Raw genomic sequence first — 11,635 nt, 5'->3', positions numbered from 1 at the left:
CACAAGCTAATAGCATGGATCATCAAAAATTCATCAAAAAGAATTGTATTCACTGAGATTTTAAACTGTACTAATTTTGTCACTGATAAATGAGGAAGAACTTCTTTGTCTTTAAGTACATGCTCACCCTATACCATACAGACATTGCATCATTCTGTATTCTATAAAACTTCCCACATCTTACCTGTCTACTTTTACAGCCATACCTTTCCAGACCCTTCAAATTCTGTAACTCAATCCTATACACCCACCTAAAATTTAGTCAGGGCATCAAATCAGGCTTTAAACACTTCCACAGCTAAGTTTTTAAACATAAAAACAGATGTATCAAGTAAAACAATAAATAAACAATACACACGCAAAAAAGGACCAAAACTATCTACAGCACTAATACTAAAAAGCATAAGAGCATTAGGTATTCAAAGGGAAAAGTCAGTAGAAATTCTTAGCAGTGAATATTGTAGCCAAAATTCTGGTTCTGCTGAAATCAGTGGCAAAATCCCTGCAAATTTAATGAGTCTAAGAGCTTACCCTACAGATCTAAACAGGGCAACCTTTAGTGGTATTACAAAAGAAAACACAATTTGGGTCAATGTATCCCTTGCTAACACTGCATCCCAGCCTGCCTGATTTATTGTAATCTCTCTTTAGTTCAGAGGACTACTAAACAGATTTATAATGAAATTTTTGTTCATCAGTATCTTTCATAACATCACCTACAACAGCTAAATGACAACAACACAGCCTAAATTCTCCAAAACAAAAACATATTCTTGCAAGTAATTCTGTGCAAATAAAGTTGTTGAAAGAACTTCAGGTCAGGGCCTACTTCACTACAGGATCTTAAACTTATTTTTTAGACAGCAGCTTGGCTTTGCTGTGCATGCTTAGAAGTCAAAAATGTTACATAAATTGTAAATAAAGAATAGCCAAAAATGTCTCTGAAAAGCATGGACTTAGTGCACTGACTGCCAGTGTACTATAAAAATCTTATACCCCACAAAGTAAATAGTCAAATGAGCATATTTGTACTAAACATAACATATAAACTGTTGTTTTAGACAGCCAGAGGGAATGATACATTCTTTACAGATCTTTGCTATATGGATTTGTGCTGGCCACTGACCCTACTTCCAAGGCAGTGAAACCAATTAGTTGGTTAAGGCTTTCTTATTTATGGCAGGAATAACATAAATCTCTTTAATATACATACATTTTCATTTTATTAACTCAACTGCTGCTGATGTCCATTTCCTTCTGAAGCATAAGTATCACCAAGAGACTTTTTTTAAGTTTCCTTTCAGGTTTAATTTGCCTCCCCATTTCTTTCCTTCACTTCCTTCCTCTCCTCTCAAAAAAACCCCAAAACAAACAAAACAAACTAAATGGGTATATTACTTACAAGAAGAAAGATCATTGTAGGAAAAATATATCCACAATATTTCAGCTGTGTTTGCTATCTCAGTCATTGGTAAGTGAGATCACCATTCTGGAGACTGATCTGGAAAAATGAGGTAAAAGAGATGAGAGACTGGGACTTAGGAAACTTAAATGCTATTATTATCTTGACTACTGACTTGCTGGGACATCTTGGGCAGGTCAGTTAGCTGTATTATGCTCATTTCTAAAAGAACATCTTAATTTTATCCACCTTTGAATAATGTTTTCATCTCATGGCCTCAAAGGACATTCCAAAGAGGACTGTGCTTTTATTTGTCACTAAAACTAGAAGAACATCAGGTAGGGGCAGATAAATCCTGATTTTCTATGACAACACTTGACACCATTCCCTAATCAGATCATCAAAACAATCCACAGACAGTCATTAACATGGAATGACTGCAGATTCACACTGTTCATTTGTGTTTCCCCAGACATAACAAGTTGGGATTGTTTCTTAAATTCATACACTCTATAATTCAAGACAGCAAAGTTTTTCAATGTTGAGATTTAAAATACATATATTTAAGACATATGTATATATATAATATGTGTGCGTGTGCGCACAAAAATCATATGAAATTACCTCCCCTCTTCCAAAATGCTCTAGTGCCTTTTGTTAATGCTTATGATGTACAATGCTTACATTCCTCTGGGGTGATTCCAACTAGTGCCATTCCAGAAGTTTTTATTCCATGGTCACTGGCCAGTTTTTTAAAGTGAGCCTTCACTGACTGAGGAAAGACATACAAAAGAATCTTCCCAACAAGACAGTATGAAATATATGCAGAGTCTTCAGGCAAAGTCAGTGCATCATCTTGATCTTCAAAGCTTTCCACGTTACAAGCTAGTTCAGTTTTCACATTGCAGAGGAAAGCAAACATCTGCAGGTCTTTCAAACCACTTGTACTGCTACCTTGGACAACCCTTGCTATTTCTCTTTGTGTAGCAGTCTTGAGTGTCCGTGGTCACACTGCAGCTCATTACATATGGGCTGGCTCCAATATCTACAATCATTATAAAAACAGATTTGTCAGAAAAAAAAATTCCCTACTTTTGAGGCACTGTAAATTTGCTTCTACATCTTCTTTCCTATTTATAAAAAGTTAAGATCATGTTCTAGCCTTTCCAAATCTATCTTGCTGGGACCCCAGCTGACTTAAATAAGAGCTCCTGGACATATGATGCCTCCACTTGTTCCCTTAGTATTTATTTTAAGTTCAGTTTGTTTTCCTTTGTTCATTGTCTCCAAACCACTTTCTCATAATTAGAAATATCCAACATGTAAACACTCATCATCATTGCCTTTTATTCTCTTTGACTAATATTTCTTTTGTTCCTTTATTTTGATGCCCTAAAAATAAAGGCCCTTTGCGTGTAGAGAGAAATGGGTTTATTGAAACCAGACACGGTGCATTTAATTCTTCCCCTTTTATCCACTCATATGAGCTTTATTGCCATACTATAAAGTAACATCTAAATAATAATTAAATTTCCAAAGATAGGCCTCTTGGTCTTGCTGTTGGGTGTCCTGCATGAGTTAAAGAGCTGATTTCATAAATACTAAATTTCTTTCCACTACTCAAAAGTGCAACATAACAAATATCTACCTAAATTTATTTCAGAGTTGAGTCAGTTCAAATAATAACTGGGATATACTTTTCTTTCCTCCATTCAAGATCAACAATAAATTGATTGTTGTTACAGAGAAAATGACAAATATGGACTCAGTTTCAGTCAGTCTCTAAATCTTGAAAATGCAATTTATTAACAAGCTTTTATCTCTCCAAGTCACCAATCAATGTTGTTATTCTAGAAAGATCTTAAAGTTGAGTGTGCCAGACTCAACTTCTCACTGGAGAAACAAGCAGCTATTTCTATGGCTTCAGCACAAGAGCACATTTGACAACTTCCCTAGCTGCAAGGAACATGAAAACATCTTACTTGTAATGCTCTTTGCAGCCAACATTTTAACAAAAATCTCTAGATGATAACCAAACCTCTAACAAACTAAAAGAATAAATGCTAACTCCCATTTATATGAAAAAGGAGACAAATCAACCAAATCTACATCTTTATAAACTGCCCTCCCATTTAAACTCTTTGTACTTCCATAAATCCAAAAATTAAGGAAGCAAGAGTTCACTGCCAGCTAGATCAGATTCCTATTGTTGGTTGAATTTATTCCAAACACTTAAACACCATTTCAGCTGTTTGCAATACCAATCTAAAGCAAAATGCTGGTATGCTAGAAGACTGGATTTTGACATCAGAAACAAGTGAATTAATACAAACCTAAAAAAAATAGTATGCTAAAGATTTACTTTGTTCAGTGCTGCAATTGGCAAATATTTAGAATCTCCAGTAATAATATTCCTGGTTTACTTGGTACAATTCTACTGATAAGGGCCTGCGGCTCTGCATGGAACACACAACACTTCTTATATTTCTATTGTTCCAAAAGGTGATTTGATCATACAGAGTCCTTTTGGATGTTCTCTGAGCACTCCTGGCACTTAGCTCATAACAGACCCAATTTCTAGTCTTGTTTCCACAAACAAGATCTAACCAAGCGCCAGAACAAATAACAGAATTCTCTTTGTGACCTTTCTCATCTTCCTCAACATATAAAGAATTTTTGTTTACAGTTCTTTGCAAAGAGTAAATATATTTATGTGAATATTTACTCATGCTAAGTTCAGTGCCTCCTGTATATGTATCTAACAGACTGAAAGAAGGAATAATTGCAGTGTGATTCTAGTGATCCATCAGAGAATGATGAATCACAGTAATGGCTTTCAACAACTGATCAGCAATCCAAAGCCTGAATGACCTATACAAGTTTTTCAAGTTTTAAAGCTTATCATCATTAGAGGAGTGCCGAGAAACACCAAGAGGACTGTCCTATTGTGGCAGACACAAACTGAAACTCAATCTATACCCCGAAGAGCTGACAATCCACTCGCATCATTTGTCTATTCAGAAACATGAACACAAGCTGCTGAAGGTTACAGTACAGGTCACAGTAATGAAGTCAGGACTCCATAATTTTGATTGCTGCTCTAGTGCTCAACCTGCTGCATTGTACTGAATCCCATAAAAAGATGCCTGTTTGCAAACAGTCTGCAGATAAATAGACTAATTTTAGATGTTCCTACTATTCTCCTTACAGATCAAGGAGGCATACAAAGCTTCATGTCTCCCTGACAATTCTGCCATTTAAAAACACTCAAAAATGAACAAAAACCCCAACAATGCAAAACGTACAGCTGGTGATCCTGATAGTCAAAGACCTCTACAGTTAGAGCTGATAGTGATGCAAACTCCTTATGCCAGATTGTTTAAGCACAGAAGAAAACACAAATGCACATAATTAAGATCTGATGTTTGCTTTTTTCCTGCAAACATGAATGCAGTATTTGTGTTTGAGCACTGGCAGTAACAACTGTGAACTATGCTATTAACGTCTGGTTTAAAAATGCTTGTGGCAGGATCGTGTCTGGAGGAACAAAAATAACAATGTATTCAGACAAAACAATGGTGAAAAGCCCATTAAGAAAATTAAAAGCAGTGATTATAGTAGAAAAACATGTATTCTTCTCTCAGAATATTATTTACATATAACTTTTCTTAAACTGGATCCAAACACTGCCACTCTCAATAAAATCAAAGTTGCTGAGAGGATATATTTTTAAAGTATACAAGAGCTTATTTTATTTCAAGGGAGAAAGATAGCTCAGTACCACTTTTGCTTGTTTTCCCCAGACATTTTTAAATTAAATAGATTAGTACTAAATAGGCTAAAGAGTTAAGCTGTTTTAATGGCTTCATATACTAACCTGGGTTTAAGAAATGTATATATATTTTTAAATAGATCATCATACAGTTGGAGATTTTTCCATTTCAGTGACAGATGCAATGCAAGTGACTGGCAGTACAGAGCAGTCACATTTAACTGACACCAAGCACCCACTTGCTAGAGTCTCCTAAATTGGTCTCTGGCTCTAAATCAACATCTGGAGGTGCACCCTTTCAATGACTATCCAGGGAATTTAGCTGACTATTATTAGTGGCTAAAGGAGAACAATATGAATTCCTTTCCTTGCCCATTCCAGCTGAGACATTCTGGAGTGTTTGCTAATGCTGTGTAAAGCCAGTCCTAACAATTAGTCTTCTTTTATGCGAAGTATGCACATAGAAACAGAAACATTTGAGTGATTATGGCTCTGAATTTTTAAGGACATACCAGACAAAACACAGCCAAAACAGAACATTATGTTGAATACTGTTATCCTGGAATCCCATCACTGACTTCCTGGTAAGACAGCGACTGGCTGCAAGAATAAATTTAGACTGAGGGAGGGCAGGGGAGAGAAGGGGTGATAGCTAGTGAAAAATTCTAGTCTGTAACTGGTCTTATACTACAAACTAAAAAAAGCAATATCTTACAGCCCACTTCCCGTCCCTTGTACTGATCTAGGAATAACTGCTCGGGGCTTTGGGAAACCCATGATCCAGCTAAGTATAAAATATCCATCCTGTCATCATCTTGCTATGTGGGGGTTTCTAGCAGTCCCTTCTGGCTAAGTATCCTGCCAAAAGAGGATGGGGCCAGACTCTTCAGTGGGGCCCAGCGATAGGATGAGAGGCAACGGGCACAAATTGAAGCACAAGAAGTTCTGTCTGAACATAAGGAAAAGCTTTTTTACTGTGAGGGTGACAGAGCACTGGAACAGGTTGCCCAGAGAGGTTGTGGAGTCTCCATCCTTGGAGATATTCAAAAGCCATCTGGACAAGGTCCTGGGCAACGTGCTCTAGGTTACCTTGCTTGAGCAGGGGGGTTGGACTAGACGATCTTCAGAGGTCCCTCAACTGTTCAACTGTTCTGTAATAAATTTCCTCATGATTTTATTAGTTATTCAATTTCATGAGAACTTACCTATTTCTGTCTGTTATGGAATGAAAGAAACTTATCTTCCCCAGGTTCCTTTGTAAACACTAGACCTGATGTGTTAAAACACATCAGTTTAATGGGCATTCCTTGAAGATTTCAGACCTCGGAAGAGGAACACTCTTGATTTTGTTTGCCTTCTGTCTAAAGTTCTAATCACAGTTAATTAAAGTTGATATGGACAAATGTTGGCTTATGGTTAATTTTAATATGAAAAAAGAACCTTCTGTACAATTTCTAAATGGTCTTCCTTGTAGCACAGTCTTTTACTCTTTGAGGGACAACATATCTGTCTTTTCTACAAAGTATTAAATAAAAAATGTTCAATTAGCAAACTACCACAGAAATTTAAATAAAAACAAAAATGACACTGATGGTTTAGCCAAAATTCTCTGCATATTTGAAAATGATCATGGGGAAAATAAATTTAAATGGTTAGAGAACCTTCTCTCTGTATGTTTTCTTCTCCAGATTTGCTGGCTGAGAAAATAATGATAAATGCCAGTCTTGAGCATGAATTTTCAATTCTGAGCAGATGCACTTGTAAAGCAAGGAGTGATGCCTGCCTGCTCTCATGTGCAACATAAGGAAGATTCTGTTCCTTTTCCATAACAGCTCAACAGATATTCAATAAGTTATTTCTCATGATTCAGACCATGTACTCACCTGGCCTGAGGTGAGTACACCTCAGACTGAGGTTTTTATAACACTGAGAAGATTTCTTTTCTGTATTTTTTAAATGACTGTTAGCACAGTCTGCTTAAATTTTGCTACAAGGTCAAACCCTAAGTAGTTTTATTTAATTATGAAGGCCAGTGGAACTCATCTCTTCCCCTCACTCTCTGAAAAACAAACTTACGAAAGGAATTACAAGTCTTCTAGCATGCATGCTGAAAAAGCCCAATGAACTCAGCTGGAGTCACTTTGTAGACTAATTGACTTTAGTTTGACAGTGAGCATTTCTGACTACACTAAAACTGTACATTTTTATCATGGAATAAAAGGTTGCACTTCCTACTGTCACCAAAATCGCCCACAACCCCCCCCCCCCCCTTGAGACTTTCTTGTCTGGGGCCTTTGGTAACACTACCTCTTGGACCTTATTATTGGGAAGGTAGAATTCCCAGATGAAGTTAAAGGGCCGGTAAACTGAAATCCTTCCAAAGGACTGAAGCCTTCTTTGAATACAGCTTCATTTCCCAGCCTGCCCAAAAAGAAACACACTAGCACTAGTTCCTAAGACACAAAGTCAGATGCTCATCTACATAAGAAAAAAGCGAAAAAGGGGAAGGGGAAAAAAGAGAGGAAAATGGGGGTAAGAAGGGGAAAGGAGAGGTGAAGGAGAAGGAAAAAAGACCTAGTTCAATTGCTTTATCTTACAGAAAACAACTTTTAGATTTGATATAACTGTATGAGCCAATTAAGCAAAATATAACAGACCAGTAAAAAGGTCAGAACCTCAATGCCAAAATGGCACATCATTCCACTGGTGCTTCAGCACTGCAGCAAGGGACCCAGGCTTAGTATTCCATTCTATTCACAGCCAAAAGCAGAGTATCTGATCTCAGAGAGTTTTCTTGACTCAAGATTAAAGATTCCCAGCAGACAATGGGACTACAAATAATATTTGATTTTTGCTAAGGTGACTTTAACTCACTTAAAACTAGTACTTTGGAAAATGGTTCTCTTTTAGCTTTGGATATTTGGGTAATGACTTCAGTGACTTTTTGTTTGAAGCATAACCTAAACCAAAATGAAAAGCACGTCTATAGTAGTTTAAACAATGTTTATATTGTTATCACAAAAGTTCTCCTATAAGGGTGCAACAGACATCACAGTCATTACCATGGGAAGTTTCACTAGGATTTTAGAGTAATAAAAGCAGCATATAAATCTGCAGTTTGGAATCTCTTAATTGATTTTATTGCTTGACTTACATTAATGCATATCTTGTGTCTGCAAAGTCATTTGACTTTCCTTTCAATTGCTTGTTTCAGTTTGGGTATTTAAGGCAGCTACTAAGAAGGTACTTTAAACATTTAATTCTAAAGGCCTCTATCACATTTTACTTTTGCTGATAGTCAAAAATGAGTGCCACTCAGTATCTAGTCCAGCCATTATTTTGCCATACGAACTAGGAGTTCTAATTCCAACACAAGATGTAGATAATGCAGAGGCTGTGAAATACTCAGAAAGGGGAAAGAAGCAGTGTCAACACAATGGCTTCCAAATGACAAACAACATGTGCTAAAAGCTAGACATAATGCTCAGGATATTTTGGCATGTTACTGCAATCAGGGCAGTATCTATGTGATGAGTGGGAAGGGACAAAGCTGTACAGTTGCACAAACAAATACATATCACAGGACCAGAGCTGTTCTCAAACTGGTTGCTGCTAGTGGGGGTCTACAGCTTCTTAGCCTTCCACTGAATCCAGACCTGCATAAAACCTTGAAAAATAAAGGAAATATCCCCCAGAAAAGTTTTTAAAAATGCTGTGAAAACATAACATTATCAAAACTGTGCCACTGGCACCCAAGCTGAAGTTGCACAGCTGTTAGCTCAATATAACCAAATTCTCTTAGATCCAGCTCCAATTTAGGAAAGTGCTTAGTCACATGCTTACATCCCTTTCTAGGATGAAGCTTCGTGCCCTTTGTCTGGAGGAGAATTTAATGCTGTAGTAGGTTGAGTAACCAATACATATTTCTGAAGCCTAATATATTGCCTTTTAATTATTTCTGAACTAGATGCATACCAGCCAGGGACAGAAATAAAATGTCTAATTTTCTGAACCCTACTCTAAACAATGCTGGAGACGGATTTAGGGAAAAACATCATCCACACAATTTATCAATGTTTTTAATTAAATAGTGATTCAAGATCTCTATTTACCTACTTCAAGTCACTCTTCCACATTCCTCCAGGCTTATAGCCAAGAGCAGAAAAACAGGAATTAAATCTATTGCAATAGCACAAGGAGGGATTCCTTCCTGTGTAGTCACATCAGTGGATTTGAAAGTCTCAATACAGGCAGAAGTGTCACAGTCACCTTACATACAAATGGACAATTTTGGTTTAAGAGAATTTAAACAAATAACTAAGACTTAGCAGAAATATTATTTTGTCTTCAAAAGCCACATAAACAGTAAGTCAATTTGAAACAAGTCATTTTAAAATAAACTACCTATAAAGGTTACAAAACGAATTCAGAAGGAGGTTTTTGCTACAGAACTTAAGTACTGTAGTTAATCTCTGTGTAATTCACTCTAAATACATTCATAGCTTGATTTTTTTCCTCCAAGCCTATCTCAGGTAAGAGGCTTTAAAGAAATTCAAAAGATCTTGTAACTCTTCGAAATGTACTTTAAGAAAGCTCCATAATATACTAAGAAATGTACTCAAAAACATTTGGAGTGAAATAAAATCTTATCAGAACACAATTAACATTTTATGCTGCTGGTTTTGGTATTAAATGAAAATCAGTGAGAATTTATTTTATTGGGGCACTGAATGTTAGGATGTTAATATCTGATGGTTCTTGACATTCTTATATTGCTTTATTAGCAATACCCCATGGCAGTACACAGTGCCTTGTAAAGGAAAATAAATGGGAAGTCTTGTTTTACTACTTCATCAATCAAAAAGATGCAAGAAGCAAGTTAGAGTTGCTATGTGACAAAAAAGCACTTATGTGAGCTGCAAAATTCAAGTACTTCAACAAGAAGACATGAACAATGAAGGCATAAGTTTTATACAGCCTCCATAATAAAAACATTCTCCACAAGTTAGAGAAATGTATATCTTATCACCGTAATTCAACTTAATGACTTTGTACTGTTTTGATATTTGACCTTATTAATAAAAGAACTGTATGTATCTGAGATCAGAATTATGCTACTGTCTTACATATGCCTAATTATTTTGATATAAGTAAAAAAAAAAGTCTGGTTCTTGTTGAATAGATGTTTGCATGTTGATAATGTAAAGACTGTGGTAAAATACCAGTCTTTATTGAATGTTTAAATAAATAATGGCTATATAACATTAAACAAATCAATAGAAAATTGATTTTTTTTAATTTCTAGCTTTATGAAAGTATCAGTCTCAGTCAATCCTACAAAGATGCAAGCATTCTTACACTTTCAGTTATTTCAATTATTTAAGTAAAAGTTACGTGCCTTTTTACAGTGCCTTTTTAGTGAGATGACTGTCTTGACGACACCTTACTGGTGCTATTCAAATTCTACGTATGAATTAAATACCTACTTCCTGCTGGTAGATGTGCAAATCTCACCATTAATGCAAACATTTCTCATTAACTTTCATGATATCGTTAAGTAGCATTCCATTCAATTAAAAACTGTGTTTAACACTTATTACTTAAAAAATTATCATAGCAGGAACTCCTAACTCCTGATTTATTCAGGAAAACTAGTCAGGTCTGCAGATCTATGGACACTCTCAAAGGTGCCCAAGAAAGATAAGAAAGAAAATCAAGCCTATCATCAGTAGGCTTGAACTTGCTATAGAAAGGCTGGTGCTTCCAGTAGCAAAGCTCCGTAAATGGAAGAAGGTTGAAAACCACTAGTAGATATAGCAGACAAGAAGTGGGAAATAAGCCTTATCTTTCCTCCAGTCAAGCAGAAGATTCTCTTTTGGGACAAAGGTTAAAAGGGTTTTAGGAATACAAAAACAAAATAAGAGATCTTCTTAGCTAACATATCAACAGGAGCTGCTTTCATTAAAATAGACTGTCATAGTCATAATCTGGAAATATATTTAGCACTGTTGCTTGACTGCACTTCTGCCCTAGGGGAAGATAAAAATGTAAGATTTCAAATATTCAGCAAACGGCAAAAACCCCAATTCATCAAATCACATGAGAGTGTGTACAACTTTCTGCCTGCACTTACATAAAGATAAGTGCTTTGATAAATATAGCTGAACAGAAAGATGAGCTTTAATAGAATCTAAGTTATTACTGGTGTCTATTTACAGTATCTGTAGTACATATGCCAAAATCTTCTGAGTCTGTTTGCAAGTCAAAAGGATATTCCTCATCCAAATTGTGCACTGACTTCAACAGGATTAGTTGCATTAATAGGAACGAAGAATTGCCTTTAGAGCTCTAAAACGTCGCGAGTTCACAAATGTTGCCTGTTACATACTTTCCCTTGCTATTAACTATCGTAGAATATCACTGGAAACTGAAGAATCAGCATCCACTGAAAGTCACACAGC

At 36.1% G+C, this 11,635-nt stretch overlaps 1 protein-coding gene across 1 annotated transcript; it reads right to left on the bottom strand.

The window, feature by feature from the left end:
* Positions 1-1,481: 1,481 nt before the first annotated feature.
* On the bottom strand, positions 1,482-10,691 carry FTCDNL1 (formiminotransferase cyclodeaminase N-terminal like). Its single transcript, XM_067298618.1, has 4 exons — positions 10,661-10,691; positions 9,309-9,443; positions 2,087-2,287; positions 1,482-1,501 (listed from the first exon to the last, which is right to left on the bottom strand). The coding sequence occupies exons 1-4, from the start codon at positions 10,689-10,691 to the stop codon at positions 1,482-1,484; spliced, it is 387 nt and encodes a 128-aa protein (XP_067154719.1).
* Between the last annotated feature and the right edge of the window lie 944 nt (positions 10,692-11,635).

The sequence above is a fragment of the Apteryx mantelli genome, chromosome 6, assembly GCF_036417845.1.
Source record: "Apteryx mantelli isolate bAptMan1 chromosome 6, bAptMan1.hap1, whole genome shotgun sequence".
Taxonomy (NCBI): domain Eukaryota; kingdom Metazoa; phylum Chordata; class Aves; order Apterygiformes; family Apterygidae; genus Apteryx; species Apteryx mantelli.
This window is presented reverse-complemented; position numbering and strand designations above follow the sequence as displayed.